Consider the following 22033-nt stretch of genomic DNA (forward strand, 5'->3'; position numbering starts at 1 on the left):
CAAATTTGGAGGTCACTGCAGGTATCAAAAGTGCATATACAGTCAAAAGGAACAAGTACTATATGAATTGGAATGAGCAAACCTATAGTGGAATCAGTGTAAGTTGATTACTGTTAGTTGCAGTGGGCTGGATGTGGCAACTTCACGTGTCTACAACAATCAATAGCGTAATGCAATTTTGTAAACATCTCTGTGACAACACTTCAGTATTGTCACAGCTGTATAGATAAATTGTTTTCACCTGCAGCCATTTGTGCTTCAGAGTTGAAAGCTGGCAACAGTGCTGCAAGCTCTCGGGGGATCTTTCTATGCCATCTCGACTGTACCAGGTTGTATACGCCCCAGGACAATCTGGGAAAACCTGGGAATTTTTTATAATTCCAGCAATGTTTCATCGTTTTAGTTTTCAGTTAAACTTTCATAATTTTGACTGGTAAGAACTGATATTCCAACAAAGAATTTTACTGTATCCCACTACTGCAGAATAATACTACAGCAATAAAACACGCAAGATAGAGGGAAAAGTGTAAGTTGCAAAGGAAATGCACCATTTACGACAGCAAAACACAGTGCACAAAACGTCCGTCAACAGCAACATTTAGGACGAAGACAATGCAATACTTCATAACAAACTGCTTCTAATGAGCATGACATTATAATGTTTACATAAGGCTCGTTTGAGCAATTGCCAGTGGAGCTTGTGTGCATGCGCACTTGAGTCTCATATGAGCAGCACATTCTCTCACATCTAGCTACTTGATGTGTGGCAGTTAGCTGAATCAGCAGTAGGAACAAGCAGCCAGAAGGTACACGGAAAATTTTTCTGGTGCACCCAAGCTGCCCAATTCATGGATGCACAGAGCAATGAGAGTTGCAGTGGGAGAGAGGTTAGAATGCATTCACATGATTAAGGAAGGTTGAAATATGTTATTAGTTTATTTCTACATTTTTGGCAGCGACTCGTTAATCGCCTTGTGGAAAAATGAAGTTATTTTTGTTGATTTGCTAAAGAAATTTGGCTTTTATTGATCTTTTCCACACAGGCAGTCAGTTTACTTGAAACAAAGTGTTTCATTTCACACTGTTGGCTAGTTTCAACTGTTTGCTAAATTTCAAATGCACGTTTTAATCTTCTGACACGTATGGGATTACATCATAATAAAGAACCAAACATGAAATAATACAGTACTGATACTCCCAAGACAATTTGAGTCCTGAAAACCACATTGAAAAGCTTAATATCAGGTTGGGATCTACTTCTTTGTGAAGCTGGACATAAGAACGTGTACTTGTAAGCCAAATTATGCATTCCAATGTTATTGAAATATCTGATGTCCTGTTTATTTTGTAGCACAATATAAGATCTCTCAATGCTATTATGTACGAACATACAGGCTTCCTATGTCATTGTAGCTGGGCACATGCAGTGACGTTTCGTTTCCTGGTGCTCACTGACAACTGCATGACTTAAAACAGGTTGCAGAAAATATTGTGAATGTCGATTTGATGAGAGTTACTTTTAAAGGAATTTTGATTTTACACAAGATGAATTATGTTACATTCAAGAATGTGCTTTGAATTTCTTAAATCACAGTGCGTTTGACTCTCATTTCTAACTTAACCCTTTGAGTGCCAGTCACTTAACAAGAATTTCGAGCCCAGAAAACTAGACATTGTCATCATTTAAAATTTTACTGGCACACGAAAAACGCGTATATTATATGTGAAAGCTTAGCTTTTCTATTAGTTAAACTATGTATGTTAATTTAAACCACTAACTTTTCCTACTGTTGTGTTCGCACTTCATAAATGGTGTTGCTATTGGCTGGACTACATCACGTGTCCTGTGCTGTGAAAATCTCCTGTCATCAGCTGACGAGATCACGTGACATGAGCCAATGAGCTCTTTGCAATCTCACTCAACTACAATGCTTTGAAAACTAATGTGCTCTGTGAAATTTGAGTACATGCTTTCGTAATACAAAAATATGCAGTGTACAGATGCACCATTAAGGCCTTTCCAAAATCCTTTTTCGTTTCCTAAAATTCCAAGAAGTATAAAAGCTTAACAATTCAAAATGATTGATAGGTTTTGTAGTTGAAAGGGAAAGAATACTGTCACTTAACACAGAAAAAGTGTATTTTTAATCCAGGGGAAAACCAGGAATTTTTTTCTTGTACCTATATACACCCTGTGTACAAAAATTTGATATAATTATCACTGGAATGAAGTTACTGAAAAGCTTAAGTTTTAGTGTATTCAAATTAGTTGGTCACGTGCAGTTTTGAATACATGGTGTTCGATCATAGCATGTGACTACAAAATTTTTCATTTCCCATTTCTCTACCCAGTCAGCATTGTTCTATATTGATTTTGGTTGTGTTGGTGACATTAGGTGCCTAGATGGCCTTTGATGCTGTCATACCGTCCCCTACCCCATCTACATGTGTGATGTAGATTTCAGATCTCATGTTCAGATGTGGTAATATTTCCCAAGTGTTTGCCTAAAGTGTATCTGAGGCAGAAAGTGGGTACCAGCCCAACATATACCTCATTGAGTGTGGGTAACAGGCTGGAAACCACACGCAGGCTGGCCGGCTCCCCAGCACTCGACGTTAATCTGGGGTTGGTAGCCAAGGACATTCTATCTCGACCAGTAGGTTGTGTTATAAAGCACTGTGGTGTTACAATCAATGGAAATAAAGATAGCTTTCCTATGAGGTAATGACTCAGCTAGTCTCTTTGGTATGTCCTCTCCTTTTGACACTACCACTTCAGGGTTAAGAAGAGCCTTAGGGGCAGTAGCAAGTTGAATTTCTGACTTTCTTGTTGTACACAAGACTCTTTTGGTCTTGGGGCTTAGTCTTATTTTTGTAAATAGTGTTCACTTTTTGTTTTTGTGTGACGCCACCCTTAGTTTTAAAACACTATTTGTCTGGCAGGTTATTCCTTTTAAAAATAAGTAAATGCATAGATAAAAACATCAACTTAGCAGGACAACGTACATTTAAAAATGTACTCCAGTTTTCAAGGTCTTAGAGCCAGTGGCTCCTGGCAGAAGGGTTGATGAGAAAGGAAAATAGGGAAGGAAAAGTAATGGTGAGGTTTAGGGAAAATGGCAGAGTTCAAAAGAGTTACTCAAAATACCAGATTAAGGGAGACTTACCGGACAGGGTGAGAAGGAAAGGATCATCATGGTGGACTGCCTGCAGTCTGTCTTTCCTTCTCAACCTGTTCAGTAAGTCTCCCCTGGCCTGGGGTTCTGGGCGACTTTTCTGAACTCTTCCCCTTTTCCTAAACTTCACCAGTCCTCCTCTCCCCCCACCCCCTTCACCCCCTCTTCTGTCTCCAGCAGCCCTTCTGCCAGAACAAGGAACCACTGGCTCCAAAAGCTTGCAAACTGTAATGCCTTTTTGTGTGTCTCCAATCACTTACAATTTCAGAAATTGTTTTCATTGATAGATTGTTTCTTCTCACACAGAAGTGGAGGTGGTATGTTAAGCCTTTCAATTATTTTGATATGATGGGGAAAATAAATGGATATAGGAGATATATTGCACATGAATGTAAAGAAGTTACTATTCTCCAATAATGAATATGTATCAACATACTCATAGGGGCATTGTTGGATTTTGTGTATTTAAATTATTGAGCCTAACAAAAATTAATATTATCAAATACTTGGTTTTAGAAAACGTGTTCCAAATTGCACAATATGGAACAGGTTTAGTCATTTGTTAAAGCTCCATTCGTGAAAAAAGTTTAAATATTGGTTTCAAGTAAATAAGGAGTATAAATTAACTCATTTGTCATATCATTTTTTATTGTGTATACTAACAGTTGTTAAACACAGACAAATACCGGCCTTGAGAGTGATTAAGTAAGATTGTTAGGGTAGCCCCTGTTACAGTTTCCAGCAAGCTTAAGCTGTACTGAAATTTTAGACAGGTAATTAACTGATATCTTTATAGAATGAAAATACAGTAAAACCCGTCTTTCGTAGTTGGCCAAGGGTCTTATATAAAGAGTTGTCGGAAAATACAAATATGGGAAATTACAATTTAAGTGCATACTTCAGAAATCATCAGTAAGCAATTTAATTCATTGTACTCACATGTAAATTGAAATGCTTGGTCTTGTATACATTTCACACTTCATGAACACATTGGTAATTCTTGCATTTTTACCAATAAATCTGTAATTGTAGATATTATTGTAGTTCACAGACATATTCAAAAGAAAGATGCTTGCACATACAGCAGAAAATTTTTAAGAAAAATGGAATAGTAGTTGACAAAGCACAAAGTTAAATGATTATATAAGAAAACAGGAGTGATAGAATGTTTGGTAAATGTTGTCATGATGTAACCTGCAGGAAGATACTCTGCAGGATAGTGAAATATTATTCTGTAGCACTTAAGAGTGAGAAACTAACACCTTGAAAATCGTTGTTTGGCAGTCATTATTATAAATATCATTGCTGATAATTTCACTCACAACAATTTAAGCTGTGCTATTAGCTCCCAACCTAACCAACACCTTGGAAATTACTTCATATTCTGTATGGGGGCATACAGTTTACCACTTGATAATATCTTCCTTGAAATGAAAACTATTGCTCATTTGACAAAAAATAGCCCAACAGGTTTCATGTAGTTCATATATTTTCCTAACAGATGTCATATATGCAAATGTTCAAAACTAGTTTGTATATTATTCGAAAGACGCACTACCATAGCTCTTGTTCATCATTGCCAACTTTTCCTCTACTAAGACTAAACTGAAGTCTACCTTAACACAGCTACTAAGTGTGGGAACACTTGTAATAACTACATGTATATTTATTGTTAAGTTGACTTTGGTAGGGGACGCAGCACTGGTGGCACAGATTGTTCAGGCTTGATAGACGTCTGTCGATACATAACAAGTAAGTCCAGGGCCCAAGAGCGTTTTCTGCTTAATATTTGATACTTGTAAACATTACTAGAAGTTCAATATAATGTCAGCATTACCAGAAGTTCAATATAATGTCAGCCACTTTTTTTTTCACGAGTTGTGTGGTGTGACATAGATAACTACGCACAAATAGGTGCAAATCATTGTGAGTATAGGGAGCTTGAAGGGGCCAATAAGAAGGTTTAAAAGGTTGGAAAACATTAATACTTGAAATGTTACGTGGGGTTTTACTGTATTCCCAGATATGAAAGAGTAGTGGTTCATTTCAGCATAAGAAGTCAATATAATGTTCATACTCCCTCTCTATTAACTCCACCTTCCATTCTATTATTCATAATTTTTTAGTGAAGTATACCTGTCAGTTTTGTTAATTTAGAAACACTGATTTCAATTTTGTCAACATGCTTCAGAAATAGTACAGCTGTTGTATTTAAATTAACTGTAAGTAAAACAGTTGTTGTCATGGAATGTCTCTTGCCCAGTGATCATTTATGAATGCAGACTGACTGAAACGTGACAAAACACGATCTACAAATAATAGTCAGTCACACTGTTGGGATTTGCTGTGGAATATCAAACTGCTCCAGCATTTAACATGTACTATTTTTCCTCAGTGAAGTGGCACACAGTGTGTATACGCATAAATGGCAATGTGTACACTGTCAAAATTACATTTACATCTAGCATTACCCCTGAAATACGTCTGTGTGCAGAAATGGATACTTCTACTAAACCCATGTTGAGGTTCAACTTGAGTCCCTTCATTTGGTACCTTTTGAACTACTAAGCATAACTTAAAAACAGTGCTTAAAATATGCATGTTTACTCAATCTAATGATTTTTTTTTCCTCTGTTCAGGCTGCAATTTTTCCGTTTACAAAGGCTATAAAAATTTGTTCTCTCTCTCTCTCTCTCTCTCTCTCTCTCTCTCTCTCTCTCTCTCTCTCTCTCTCCCTCTCCCCCTCTCCCTTCCTGCTACCTCGAATCCCCTCGCCCCCCTCCCATGAAAACACACACACTTGCTAGCAATTAGTTGAATGTCTATTACTAAAATGCCACAATATTTACATGTTTGTAAAGGAAGTCACAGTTGAATTATTTTCTAAGCTGACCTCTATTGTAATTCAGTATTCTTTCCCCCTCTACATTTTTGTGAATAGTAAAAAAATAACTGTATATGTAATGTGAATTTAGATGGCCTCTGCTGATACAGTATTTGTAATAAACTAGATCATTTCATATATTGTTAGAAAAGTCATTAGGTTCCTCAAAAATACACAAAGTCCAGAACTGTAACATATTTGTAAGAAAGAAAAGGAGAAAAAGAAAGTAAACATTTCTGCACTCATTACACTGTTTATATTTTTCGGTTTCCTAAATTTTACCTCATTTTAATGATTTTTGAGAAACATTTATAATATACCTAGTTCTGTCACCAGTACTCATTTGACTTTTTTGGCCACATTTTCAGGAAATGTGTGATCTTTGCCTGTTTCCCTTTCTTTTGTTTAAGATAATATAAGGTAGATTGCAGTTGGAGGTGACCAGTGTAAATTTTATTCTACATTTACCAGTTCGTTTGTGATGCTCCACTGAATTAATGGTATATATTATTGTTAATCAAGCTTGTGTTATTAGTTAAGCACAATAATTTATGTACCCTTCAGTTTATTCATAGAGTTTAGCAACAACAAATTCCATTTATAAATATGAAGTAGTGTCTCTATAAGGAAGTTGTGGATGATTCTTTGCTATGATTTCTGAGAACCTCGTTTTAGCACTAAAATTGCTCAGAATTTCCTTGAAATTAATTTAATGTTTGCTTTTATACATAGTTTAGAATTAACTCAATCAAATTATTCATTTGGCACTTCTGAAAATTGCTTTTTATCTGGTGATAAAGCAGATACAGTTGTGAATCAAACCAGTAGTTCCTTTCTTATTTGTTGAAGTGTTGATGAAAGTTTGATTGCGTACATATTAATCTATAAATCATCGTACTTTTGGTTATATCTTGATAGTTGGGCATCAATTTTATATTTGTCAACTAATCAGTCTGGTTGTTTCTTATTTTTCAGAGGCACATGCAAGATAATTTAGTAAAAAACACGTGTGCTTTATAGCATCTGTCTGGCAGTGCCTCTGATTGGTTGGTTACTCCTCGAGGGCAACGGTGTTGAAGCCCACGGGAGAGCCAGCCACAAGCAGTTTAATTCATGCCACGATTCTATGAACACCCTTCTCCTATCGTTTGTCACACCCCTACCCACTCAACTCTTGAGCAGTTAGGTTCACAGCTGAGTGATATGCTGTCAAGGAATAGACAGGTAAATAAGTTCTTGCCAGAAATTTATATGCGTATTGGCACACACACAACTCAGTATAAAGAAAAATCAAAACACAAATTTAATCCTTGGTATCAAAATTCAGTGCCAGTATGTATATACGAAATGGTTTAGCATTTTGTCATTCAGTATGTTATACATGTTATACAAGAATATTACATTCTTTTTTTTAATTTTAAAAATTGTTTTGTCATTGTCAGTTCAATACTACAATCATTTTATAGATGTTGAGTATTGCAGTAGTGGAAAACCAGGTAATTTGAGTAATCGGTTTTTAGCTGATAGTGTGCATTCATTCTTCTTTACAAACTATGCTAAGGCAAATAAAAAAGGACTACAATTGGTGAATACATAAATAATGGGAGGAATGGCAACAATGCATAATGGATACTGAAAATATTTTTTTTTAATTTTAACTTCATTGCTGAGGTACAGTGGTAAAGAACAGAAGGAATAAAGGGAATAAATATTTGTTGCCAGTACAACCACTGAATGTGAAGTAAAGGCTGGTTCATTCATATCCACTATTACATGGTTTATTTCTCTGGTGGGTAAGATTAACCAACTCTTTCCAATTTCTCATATATTTGTTTCCTTTAGTGTCTGAACATTCAGCTATGAAGGATTGAATTCAGTATACATTTGCTGTTGCCCTGTGACCATTTTTATGTTGATTTATATTTTTTATCTGTCTTGGTATGGATATTATAAGCTTTATAGTTTTGTTGCTTGTAAGCCATATAATCAGTGTCACAGTGTCTGTATTTCTTTGCCTTCAGATGTTGAAGATGTCAAGTTTGTCATCAACTTTGACTATCCTCAGAGTTCAGAGGATTATGTCCACAGGATAGGACGAACTGGACGATCAGATAAGACTGGAACAGCGTATGCATTTTTCACACCAAGTAATGCAAAGCAAGCGGGTGATTTAATTTCTGTGCTAAAAGAAGCCAATCAAGTAGTGAATCCAAAGTTACAGGAAATGGCCTCTATTGGAGGTGGATTTGGAGGAAGAGGTAAAACCTGTTGTATTTCCTTATTTAAAGTAATTATTTGTTAACTTTTATGTTAATAGATGGGGGTACAAAACATTTGCTGATGTAATTCACTATGCACAAATTGTATCACATCATACAAGTTATGAATTTGTATTTAATTTGGTTTTTTCACTAATATTTAAAGAATTCATGATTTTCCTTGGATTTTCCTTCCCTGCCACCACCACCTGTACATCAGTTGGTAAAAATGGAACTCCTATAGGATCACCATGTTCTGTCTGTTATGATCCCTTTGCTAAGGAAGTTGTAGAGGTATCCAGTTGAAATTTGTCAAATACTAATGTCCATTGGTGGTGTGAAAATTTAAGCTTGTAAGTCAGTGCAGTCAAAGGATACATTCATGTCACATATTTCGATACTCGTAAGCTCACTCGTCAAAACCTATAGATCGACTATCAACATGTAATAAAGTTTGTAAGGAGCTTTCAGTGTGTGCTACTCGCACTCAAGTTTTTTCTTGTTTTTGTTATTATTATGGAGAATTTCCATAAAGTGTTATAGCTAGAATGCATCTGAACAAGTGAAATGTTAGCAACATCTACTAGTCCCTAATCTGCATCCACATAAACAGAAATTTTGCAAACTACTTTAACCATTTCAGGAGGTTAGAGTTCTTGCTGTGGGCTGTGACCTAAAAGTTTCCATTTGCTAGAATTGATATCCATGGTTTTGATGCAAGGCTAGTAATACTATTTCCTGAAGCTTCACCAGTGTATGTGAAGAAATTAGTCACATGTTTATGTCCACTGTAAGAACATATGGTTTTATTTAAAGCCATTGTATTAGTTTTTCTGTAATTAAATTTTAGACACTTCATTTGCTTTAGATTGGTTTCTCGAATTAGTATACAGTAATCCTGCTTCACTCTACATGTCATTTGGTCCATGATTTAATTTCTTGACACACTCTCTAAGTGAACTTCATTGCCCACTTCAGCTGATTACTTACACTGTAAAGCAGCGAGAAGCTCACAACTAGTGCATCGTATGTAGGTGATAGTCAAGAATGACTTGGTCAATATGCTTCACAGATTGTGTGAGAGATATCTCTCAAACACGATGAGAATATGTGGAGATAAATGAACATTTGTTGTCTTTCTAGTTCTGCCACACAAACTGCAGTTAGTCTTTGGCCTAACAAGTCCTCCTGCAATTCTTCAATCCATGTATTTTTCTCCAGTCAGTCCTATCATATTCATATCCTATCCGATCTCATCCGTCTGTCTCAGCCATAGTCATCCTCTGGGTCTGTTGGCTGTGATACCTTCTTCCACTGCCTGCCTGGTGATCTGGTAATGCCCATACAACTTCTTTCTCTCTTTAATCACAACCATAATGTCCAGTGATTTGCACAACCCCTGAAATTCACTATTCTTCCTTTTCCTTAGTCACTATCCTTCACTGGTCCAAAAATTTGCTGACAGCATTCTTAAATGTCGAGAATTTTGCTGTTTATCTTTTGGGTCAGTCGAGGTTTCTGCTTCATGTAGGACGACAGTATTACAAACTCCTATAGAATCTAATCTGAGTCAGAGCTGGGACTGGAACTGCTTTCTGAGTGCAAACGGAGCCTGTCTCATGCTTGAATTCTTCCTATTATATATTTGAACTTTCACCCTCTCAAAGATTTTACCATCCACATCTAAAGATCTGTCATTGCTCCCTCTGCACACTATGAGGTATTCATCTTCAAACCAGCTCTCATTGCCTCTACCATTAACATCGTTGCCTTCTGAACCAGATCTTGCTCATTATGTGCTATTAAAACTACATCACCTGCATAGGCCAGGGTGTCGATCCTTCTACTCAATTGAATTCCTGTCTCTAGGCTTGTTACCTTTCTCAGTGCTCTTACTGGAACCAAACAGCAAGGACAGGGGCAGTCTCCCTATCGCACTTCAGTCCTCATCTTGACTTCTCTGGCATATTTTCCATCCAATTTTCACTGTGTGTGTTGTCTCATGTATACATGCTTGTGTTAGTTTTATTAGTTTTCTGGGAACCTGCACCGTTTCCAGTTCTTCCCATATTGCTTGCGTGTTCACACTGCCATCAATAGGAAAATTTTGCTGAAACTTTGTTGCAACTTGTGACAGTGTAACTGTGTATGTGCCCTGCAAAGGTGCATCCATATTTGTCACAGAAGTCATTTTTTCGAAATCCTCTCCCATTCAGCATTTTTTGCTGTTAGTCAAATGTCAAAATGGAAAACAAAATAGTGTGGGGGAGGGGATTTTGAAAAACATAATGGATGCACCATTGTAATGTACAGCAAGTCCCATATTAATGTTACTGTTTCAATGGTATTCATTCAGAAACATTAAACTCAGGTCCCCCCCTCCCCTCTCTAAGGGGCATTTCACGCTTTAAAGGCTGTGTGGGCTTCTATGGAAAAATATATCTTTAGTTTTGCTCTACATTACAACATACGCAAAGCCTATCGACCTTGAAGTGTGTCATTTCAGTAGGCTTACATGTAAGTTATTCACTCATTTCCATGTTTGCAGATAATTACCTTTGTGGTGGAATTTAATTTCTTCTGAGTCTTAAAATCTCATTGTTATTGCCTGGCTCTGTTTGTCAACCTTTCTGTAGGGATGTTTTTGTTTAATGCAGTGTGATTAAATCTGAACAAAGCACCTATCAACAATAATCTTTTAACATACGTGCAAGTATTATGTAACATTTTGACCAAATTCTAAAGCAGACACTTAACTGAGAAACTTCGACAAACTATAAACAAATGGGTACATGTTTTAAACCTAAACATTGAAATAATACGAACATTTATATCACTTCTGCCTGTCCCAAATTATTTCTTCATCTCCTTCCCCCCACTCCTGCTGCCAGAGATGGTTCAGATATCAGTATTTAAACGTAAAAGTTGTGATTCCTTATGTAGCCTCCTGTAGAGCTGATTTGTGTGTTATAATTGTCATAGAATAATCCTTGTAATTTTATATTTAGACTTTGCAGGAATATTAATTTGTTTCAGGAAGAAACAGATGGAGCAGTGGTCGTGGTGGAGGAGACAGAGGGCGTGACAGAGGTAGAGACCGTGATGCAGACAGAGGTGGTCGTGATAGAGGCAATGATCGGAGTGGAAGTAGGTGGGGTGACGGAGATCGCGGGGGTGGCAGGCGAACCCGCTTTTCTGACAGAGACAGAAGTGATTTCAGTAGGGACAGCTCTCAGAATGCAAACTTTGAACCACTTGGTGGAGGGGGAGGCAGTCGTCCAGGTTTGGGTTCTGCTAATAGTCCAAGAGGTCTGGGCTCAGGAAGTACCATCCAGGGAGGACTCGGTTTGCAGAATATCCCAAGCAGTAGTGGTTTAGGTGGTGGATTAGGAAGCCAGAGGCCAGCTCCTGTGAATCATGATACTGGTGGTCCAGGATTTGGAGGACTTGGCAATCAGAGAACTGGTCCTGCCAGTGGTAGGGCCGGTCTGTTACAAAATCCTGATTTCTCTCAGGGTGGTGGCCGCAGTGTTCTTAATCCGGACTTTCAGCATGCTGGGAATAGACGTTCTAGTAACACTGATTTTCCACCTGAAGGGAACAGAAGCATGCTGAATTCAGATTTTCAGCAAGGCGGTAACAGGAATATTGCAAATGCAGATTTTCAGCAAGGTCCTAACAGAGGCCCACCAAATTCAAATTTCCAGCAAAGTGGTAACAGGGGACCTTCAAACCAGGACTTCCAGCCAGGAGGGAATAGGGGAATGCAGAATTCGAGCTTTCCTCCGGGTGGCAACAGAGCGGGCCAGAACCCTGACTTCCAACCTGTTGGAAACAGAGGCCCACCTAATCCTGATTTTCAGCATGGAGGAAGTCGTCCGCCCAATGAATACCAGGCGGGAGGAAATCGTGGGCTGCAAGATTTCAACCAGCCGCATGTTGGAAGCTCTGCCAGGTATATATGCTTATCGCATTAAAAGGAATTCTTTTCTCATATATTAAGTAGTAGTAGTTTTTTCAGTCTGAAGACTGGTTAGGTGTTGCTCCCTTTGCAAGCCTATCCTGTGCGAGCATCTTCATCTCTGAAAAACTACTGCAGCCTACATCCATTTGAACCTGCTTACTGGATTCATGCCTTGGCCTTCACTACAGTTGCCCCAACACTTCCTTATATTACCATGGTGACAATTCCTCGACGTGTTGGGATGTGATCTATTGACCAATCCTGTCTTTTAGTTAGTTAAGTCTTGCCACAAATTTCTTCTTTCTCTAGATCGATTCACTACTTCCTCCTTACTCAATATACCAACATAATTTTCACATTCTTTTATTCTCCTCTTGTCTGAACTGCTTATCGTAAACGTTTTCTGTCAGTAATGGATGACATTCCATACAAATACCTTCAAAAACAACATTTTTTTGTGTGCACGACTAGTTTTGCAAATTTTAAAAATCCCTTGTGTTAATATGAAATAGAAATATGATAAACTAGGGGTTAAATTATGTAAGTTAAAACAAAATTTAAATGATGTACTGTAATGAACAGCATCCATAATTGTGGAAGTGGAAATGAAGATGTCAGAAGAAATGTCAATAAAATTGTGGGCCAAAGTTCTAAATTAGAATGGGTGTTGTCAACATCATAGCATCAGAAAACGAAGATAGCCATAATTGGGGGAAGAGATTCAGAGAAAGCAGTATATCCTGCAAAAGATGAATAGAAGATAGCAAGAGCGAGACAGTCACAAGACAGAGAGAAACAAGGACAAACAAATTACGAAGAACTTTCCATCAGTGGAAACTTCTACAGTTGCTACTACTGTACTAAAGGACATCAAATAGGTTGCCAAATCACTGTACACTTCATGGCATAAAATGTAAATTTTATGCATGGATTTGGATTTTGCTGTGAAAAAGTTGCTAAGGACACTCCTGTTTCTAAGGTAGTCGTTGTTATTGAGTGAATATAAATTAAAGCTGATAGTAATTAGAGATAGCATATAATGAAAGGTTTGGACAATTATGTTACCTAGTATATATAATTTTTTATTAAAAGTGGCAAGATAACAGGAGTGATTTTATGAAAAGTCAAAGCCACCTGTGGAGAAAATGGGTGTTTACCAAGTTATCTAATCCAATGTACTCTTTTCCTTGTCTTTTAAATTATTAGATATAGTCACTTCTCGATTCACATTTGAGTCACTGGTTAATGATAGCGGCATAAACAGTTAAATTTGTGCAGTAGCATGTAGACCAGATTAGAATGCAGTCTACACAAGGTAATTCCCAAAAAGCAATGAAAATATGGACAGATTCAGGAAAGTGCTTTGTGAAAAATTCGCAAAAATTGATAGCTTAGTGTAATTGGACAGTTGAACTGGAATGTGGTATTTTATTTCATTTTTATTCCTACAACAAGAGTTTTCTGAGTAGAGTGTTTGCTTTTGTAAAATCTACCTACACACACACACGTTTAATGGTGCTAGTTACTTTATACTTTTCGTTCTATTTAAGGTTTCAATAATTCTGTGGAGAAGCAGCTGGATTCTCTCACCCAATTCAGTATTTGCAAAACCTACAGAATGTTGATTTCAAATAAGCACTGATGTGACATGTACTTGAGAATACTACAAACAGAACCAACAAGGCCTGGGCCTAGGATTAGAACTGAAAACAAGTAGTTCTGAAGGAAGACTTCGCTTGGTTGAAATGTATTGACCAGTTTTGTGTTCACTGTAGTGTGTATATTAATAGGCATTCGGCTGTGAACATAAACATCCGAGAACTCTGATTGCTCAAGAGGAGAGTAGCAGTATGGGGAAATAAGCCCTGTCTTCCTCTCACAGGGCAACCAGCCTGCTATTGTAAGAACAAATGCAATTTATGGAACACAGTACTTTATAGAGAAACACACAAGATACCAACTGGACAACTGTAACTCAGGTTACAGAATAGGCTGAGCACCAGTTTGCTCTCACTTAAATAATACTGTTTCTTCGATGGCCCACCAATATGTGCCAGGGAGCTGACCCAGGTGGTCTGTGTAGGCAGACTGGTGAACTCTAGGGACATGCGATCTCTGAAATTGTGTGCATATTGAGTGAAGGTATGTTACAGCCTGCACCCTTTTTCTGTGTTTTATGTAAAACAGAACTGACTCAGTCAAAGGGATTACTGATCCCTTACGATGATGTGAGACTTATCCTCGAATCCCATAACAGGTGAGGATTAGTCTCTTCACTCTTACACACAGCAAAGCAGAATACATAAAGCATTTGGTAATGGCAACCACACAATTCCTTGCCTAGGTTGTTAGTGTCATAAACGAGGCTGACCAGTATATTGCAGAATACTTGTCATTCCTAAAATTTGCCAAATTAAAATGGCTGCATAATACCACAGGATGTATACGCCTCAGGAAAAACTCAGGAGTTTTTTCATCCAGAAGAAAACTGGGGGAAACTCCGGAACTTTTCAGAACTCTTGAGTTTTTTATTGTTCTAGTTTTCAGTTAAACTTCTGTAATTTTGATAAGAAGTGATACTCCAACAAAGAATTTTACTTAAGCCCACTATTGCTGAATAACGCTGCAGCAGTAAAAAATAAACAAGAGAAAAATACCAAAATAAAACTTAAATCGCAAAGAAAATACACCATTTACAACAACAACACAGCGCACACACAATCCTCTGTCAACAGTAAAATATGTCGAGGACTTTCGGACGATAGCTATGCAGTACTTCGTAACAAGAAACTGCTTTCAGCGAACACTATGTCACAACTGTTTATATTAGTTTCATTTGCTGGCTGACCAGCAGGCTTATCCACAGAACTGAAGCTGCGTATGAGCAGTGCCTTCTCCTGCTTCTGGCTACTTGAAGTGTGGCTGTTAGCTGCACAAGCAGCCAGATTCTAGCAGCAAAAATTTTTCTAGTGCACTCAAGCTGCCAGATTTCACACACGCGCAGAGCAGTCGGATTCATAGGGGGGGGGGGGGGGGGGGAGTGGGGTTTAGTCTCCACTTCTGTTAATTTTTGTGTAAAATACATTCAAATAATTATGGCAGACTAAAATATGCTGTTATTTTAAGTTTTCTGATTTTATTGGTTTTCCTCATTATTGGAAATCAAGTATTAATTGATTTGCAGAACAGTTATTTATGTAGGTTTGCTAAAGAAATTTTGCTTTTATTAATCTTTTCCTCAAAGGCAGCCAATTTATGTGAAACAAAGAGTTTCCTTCCACATCAGTTTCAATTGTTTGCAGAATTTCAAGTGCACATTTTCATCTTCGACACTTATAGCATAATGCCATACTAAAGAACCAAACATGAGATAATGCAGTATTGGTACTCCAAGAAAATTGGCATTCTGATAATCACAATGAAAAGATCAATACCTGGCAGGGGCCTACCTCAGAGTGAATGTGGACATACAAATGTTCACTTTGAGTGGAATTATGCTTTTTTAGCATGGTTTACAAAATGCTGATGCTCTTGGAGTTTTCTGACGTGATGTCAGATCTGTTAATGTTACATACTATGAAGATATGTAAATTTTCACTTAGAGATATCTAAGCAGGCAAATTTCGCCTGTAGTATTGAATAAAATGTTTTGTTTCAAATAGACTGAAAGCTTCGGCAGAGTTTTATCAATCTGTCTTCTGTGAAACAACATTTTTTTCGATCACAAGGCATTACACACTTGTCTGGTACCTTCTCTAGTCTTTACATTATTTCTTGATTTGTGTTGTTTACATCTTAAATTTACAGAACACCATTCTTCAGTAAATTATAGACGGGGAGCACACCGTCTTTTATCGTTGTAACTCCCTACGAGGCTTTTTATTTATTTCTGGAGTAGAATATAAACTGCCAATTATGCAGTTTCTGGCTTCACAGAAAACTTTTAATTTTTTATACTATTTCAAAAAGTCATGAAAAGCTTTTTTTCCATAGTTCTGAGGTATACAAACAACTTTTTTCCCCCCCTAAAGAAATTTGTATTCTTTGTTGTTAGCTTTTTGCAGTGCTATGTGGATATAAACCTGATTGGAAATGTTAGATAACAGTATTCCAGAATACAACTAAAACGTGTGAGTTAAACTCAACACATAGCAAAATACTAGGATAGTTTGAGTTGAAGAGTATAGGTTTGACATGATTATTATGTCAACAACTGCTTTATTTTGCATTCCTGACTTGTATAGAATATGAGAAAAAAATTGCCGTAAGTACAGAACTCCTTATGTCCCCTTTGAACAACACACTGCAATGCTGTACATTGTGCTCATGATGCCCCACCATGCACAAAATTCCAAACAGGGAAGCAACAAAAGGCATAACGAACAGAGCAGACATCAAGCAATGGCTTCCTACATCATCGTAGCTGCACAGTAATGCTAGTTTTCTGGCACAATATGGCAAGTGTTCAAACAAACCTATTTCTAACACATTGCAGAAAAATATTGTGAATGGTGATTTGAGAAGCACTACTTTCCAAATAAATTTCCTTTTACACTAGATGATATATGTTAAGTATGAGAATGTAGGATGAATTTCTTAAATCATGAGCGTTTGACTCTCATTCGAAACTAAATACTTTAAGGACCAACCACTTTGAAAAATTGCGGGCCCAGAAGACCAGCCGTTTTATGTCATCATTTAAAATTTTACTGGCACGTGTACGTTTGATATATCTTAAAGAGTAACACACGCAAGAAAGGACCAATATTATATGTGAAAGCTTAACTTTACTGGTAGTATATTAATTTAAACCATTAACTTTTCAAGTTCATGTGTTTGTGCTACTTAAGTGATGTTGCTATTGGCTGACTACTTAATGTGTTCTGTGCTCAGTTTGAGTGCTTTGGAAACTAATGTTCTATATTTGATGGAATATGTATTTATACTTCATAATTGAAACACACGCAGTGGACAAGTTTCTGCTTATTGAAGATGTTTCCAAAACACATTTTGTTTGCCGTTTTTCCTTTCCTAAAGTGTGCGGAAGTTCTACACTGATGTCTAAACCCTTCATCATTCAAAGGAATCATAGATTTTACAGCTCCGAGGGAAAGTTTACTATCACTTAACACGGAAGCCATACATTTTCACATGGGGAAAGAGTATATTTTCACTCGGGGGGGGGGGGGGGGGGGGAGATTTTGAACGGGAAATCTGCGATTAATATGCCACCCCACCCACATATACACCTTGTACCAATTTTAATTAGCAGACAAATGTATGCCTCTCTTTGTCTAAGGTGCTAGGTCCTATGGTTTACATTTATCACTAAAGCAAATTTCAGACTTTAACTGTTGTTCATGTGTCTACTGGTAATTTAAGTTTTCTCATCAGTTTTATCTGCATTTAAAATTAATTCTCCAAAGTGGTGCAGATAACTGCATATTGCACCTAGAAATATTTGAGGAAGTGACTAAAGTGTTAGTCTTTTGTGCTAGGAATCAGTTGTTCTTGGTGAATATTTTTGAAACTAGTTGTCCCCTCTTTTAGTTTCCTTGTTTGGATTGTGGCACTGTAATAGTTCATGTGCTTCATTATTTTTAAATGTGTAAGTTCTAAGATATTCGTTATTGCACATATTGTGTTTTTGTTTAACAGTAATGTGACTTTTGGTCACTTTACACTCTTAATATTAAAGCAGTCAGTTTTTTGTACACACACTTTTTTTTTTCCAGGGGACCACCTCACAGCTTCCCACACAATGATGATGTCAGCAGGGGGCCTCGTGGTAGAGCTGGAGATGGGCAACTGTCAGGGCCAAGCAGGGGTGGTCAGCCTCTTCTCAATAACCCACCATCATTGTTATCAATGAACTTAGCTAAACCACCACCTCCACCACCAGCACCTGCAGGGAAAACAGGTGGTCCACCAGCACAGATGCCATACATGAATAAAGGGTCATCTGCATATGGTGGTATGAGCAATAGTGGGAATTTCAATCACTACCAACAGAATCCACAGTCACGTAATACACAAAATGGTTTTGGCTACCAAAGGAATTAAACTGGATTCTTAATATTTGTGTAATAATTTCAAAACATTGTCACAATTTAATTTGTGTAGTTTGTCACTGTGATAGTGTGAATGGAGCAAGGAAGCTGCACATCACCTCCATCACAATCTTAATAGAATTGTTTAGCACATGACTGTGCATCCATTATAATCTCATATTTATCATGATTTAATGCATATTGACCACTACTTGTGCATTGTAAGCTGTCTGGTTCTATGTGAGGCTTCATAGTTTCTTGTATTAAAATGGATTTGTTTCGTCCTAGCTGTTGTAACGTAAGATGACATTACCTGGTTGTAAAGCATGGTGCTTAATGACAATGCATGGTTTTGATTAAACAAATTTGTGTTTGCAGATTTATTTCTGCTCAGACATGTGCAAGCTCATATTACTTGCTATTGTTGTACTTTGACCATGCAGTGAATAGTGGAAATGAGTAATTCTCATGTACAGATGAGATTGTTCAGCAGATTTGCTTCTTACAATTTTTTAAGAAGCTGTCTTAATGGCACAGCTGTAGTTAAATTGGGCAGGCATATTGGGATTATTAAAATATAAATCATACTGTCTATCTTATCTGACAGCTGTTGACATTCCCATTCACAACTTCATGAATTTTTCGTAATTTATAAATGTGAAAGTTAATTATTTTGTGTTCTGTTGAAAAAGTCGTGTGAATTTTTGTTCAGAATTTTGTATGTTCAGTATTTTATGTTTGTATATTTTTAATAGTTGTGCTTGAAAACAATTTCACACTGATGGAAATAAATATCGTGACAGGTGTGAATTTTTAAAGCATTACCAGTGCTACTTGCACACATAACCTTTCTCAATGTTAATTGGCACAAGAAAAAAATGTGCAGTAATGTAAAATTCATACATGTGAATAAAATTATAAACAGTCTTCAATTGACTTATTGCGCGCTCTCTCTCTCTCTCTCTCTCTCTCTCTCTGTGTGTGTGTGTGTGTGTGTGTGTGTGTGTGTGTGTGTGTGTGTGTGTGTAGTGCTATTCTGATGCTAACTTTGCTTGAATGTATCTGGAACCTGCAACAATTGATTCTGGCATGGGCACTTTGACATTGAAGATTGTGTTGACATCAATGACTGTGGCAATATCAATATAAAGAGAAGGTTGAGTATTTGAAATTGTAACTTTAATTTACAAAAATTGGCACACAAACCTTAAACCATAGCATACCTTGGGTCGAACTAAGTCCATCATAAACAGATGTCATCTTCCTTTTGTGCAAATGCACTTCGAAAATGTTTACTTATTGATTCTGATTGTTTCAATGTCTCCCAGGCTTCTGGAAATGTCATCATATTGTACTGTGATGGCCTTTAGTGAAGGATTTTAAGATATTCCACATATTTTCAACATTATAAATTTTGGAGCCTGGATTGTCATTGGCTGTTGTGAGGTGTAGCAAAGAAACTACCTATAATAATTGTTTCCACAATCATGTTTAGTGCCACTACGTTGTTTAGAAACAAAGTTATTTTCAGCTACAACTACATTCCACAAACCAGCATACAGTGCATGAAAGTGCATACTTTGTGCGCTACTGTTCTCAGTCCAGATAGTTTATTTTGCATATTATTCCTTCAGTGAAATGTAAGTTTCACATTCCAGCACAACTTAATTGTGTATACTAAAACAAGCACTGATTCCTCTGTACTGCATTGTCAGAAGGGTAGCTCTGAAATTACTAGGTGTAAAGTAAAAAATATTTGTGAAATTAGTGCACTTTATGACTTGATGTCGGAGAAGTTATATTGTCTCTAAAAGCTGATTAAATGGTATTCTTGTATTGATTTTATTTGGTCTTTCTGACTTTACAGCATTTATGATTTTGAATAGAAAGTTTAGAACAATGGGGTAATTCACTGGAAGATAAAACAACTTTATTCAGTGAGAAAGAGCAGTAAAATTTTCAAAATTGGGTATAATTGTCATTTCCTTCTGTAAATAAATTGTTTACAAGTAACTTGGAGGAAACTTTCTAGCAGATGAACCAGAGAAGCAGTCGAAACCCACATATACGTTGTATGTAAACTACCGCACATGACAGTTGTGCTTTGAGAGAATAACAGTGGACATGGAAATAGTTCATACACCTACAAGGTATTTTGTGAAGTGCTCATCTTTTGGAATCCAGCAAAAAATTATATTTTATCAGTTGTCTATATGTGTTGGTAAATATTATACCCGTCTCCATTTCTCTTTCAATATAGTGACTATCTTCCACTTCTATCTGCTCGCTGAGCAGCCCTCAGTTTTTAAGCCCATACCTCACCACTGCAAGTGAAAGTTATACACTTGTTTAGAAACCCACAAGAATTTATTAACCACAGTTTACTGGGCATGTAATTTCAAATTTTAATATGCGGACATTCTTTAAAGAATGAATCCACCAAAGTGAAATTCCAGCAGTCGCAGATCACACACAGGAGTAACATCAAACGTTATGAAAGGGAAAAAAGAGGGAAAGAATTGGCTCATCTTGTCCTATTTTCTCCAGCCCCCACCCTTCATCTCCAGATCGTAAATACAAATCACAAAATATTGTCATCGTCATCCACTTGTGTGTGTTTGTGTTGTTCTCAGGTATGCATATTTTTGTTTTTGTGACAAATCAGTGTTTAATGCAGTCATTACATTTGCTGAATGTGAAGATGATAAAGAATTTAGAATTGTGGGATGAATTTGTTCACATCAAATTTGCGCGTGGTTAACATCAGATTTTTGTAATTCAGTGTCTTTTTTTACATGGGCAAGAAGTGTGTTCCAGTGTTCAGAAAAATACGATCTTGTGCTGACTTGGTTGGACCAGTAATTATTTATTCTTTCAATGTCATTCTCAATAGTGAAACAATAAAACCAATACACTCAAGACTCAACCCTCTTAAGGGGAGTTGGAATGCCCTATCTCGCCAATGTTAAATTTGCTAACTTTGTGTACCTTTTTCTTTGGAACTATTATCTTCAGAACTTTGAAATTCTGGCAGAGGTTTTCAGCATATATTGTGAGCCCACTGAACTAGAACCAATGTTTTCTTTTTGTTGGTATAGTATTTATGAATTTTTTACCATTAAGCCATTTTTTATTGGAAAAAGTATAACATAAACTTCCCTAGTTCAGAGAATAAGCCAGTTCTTGTCATGATTCTAGTTCAGTGGCCTCTTTGAACTGTTTTGCAGCATTTCTGAAAATTTGAATGTTGTTGGTTGAGTGGTTTATGAGATAAAGGTACATGTAACACTAAAAATGTCAAATGCCAGAAAATGCGATTAAAGTAATTTATTATGAAAATTCACAAATACCTTTTATTCTATTATCAAAAGTGTCCAGCAGAGTAATCAGGGTCATCTTCTAGTTCTTCTTCTTCACCTAGAAGCTTTCTTCTCCTTGCTGCCCTTGCTTTTTTTGTATTAAATTCAGCTGCATACTGAGCCTTCCTTACTCGCACGCTGTCCAGAAGCTGAAGACCTCTGATGGTGTTGATACCAGGAGCAATGCCGAGCCTTGCCATGACCTTTAGCCTACCCATATGACCATCATTGAATGAAATAACAGCATCACTGACTCCCCATTTCAATGTTTTTATCCCAACAAATACATTCTTAGGTACACGAGTCCAAATGAGGTTGTTGAACGACTCGTTTTGATTCTGG

General features: G+C 37.0%; 1 protein-coding gene across 1 annotated transcript in view; it reads left to right on the top strand.

Annotated features, from left to right (window-relative positions):
* The window catches only part of LOC126175837 (uncharacterized), a 54939-nt gene extending 35680 nt beyond the window's left edge, over positions 1 to 19259 (top strand). The window contains exons 12-14 of the mRNA XM_049922838.1: positions 8082 to 8318; positions 11355 to 12273; positions 18018 to 19259. Of these exons, the coding sequence (XP_049778795.1) occupies positions 8082 to 8318; positions 11355 to 12273; positions 18018 to 18345 (1484 nt within the window). The 3' untranslated portion in view covers positions 18346 to 19259. The remainder of the gene's footprint in view (positions 1 to 8081; positions 8319 to 11354; positions 12274 to 18017) is intronic.
* The last annotated feature ends 2774 nt before the right edge of the window (positions 19260 to 22033 follow it).

Source organism: Schistocerca cancellata, chromosome 3, assembly GCF_023864275.1.
Source record: "Schistocerca cancellata isolate TAMUIC-IGC-003103 chromosome 3, iqSchCanc2.1, whole genome shotgun sequence".
NCBI classification, from domain to species: Eukaryota; Metazoa; Arthropoda; class Insecta; order Orthoptera; family Acrididae; genus Schistocerca; species Schistocerca cancellata.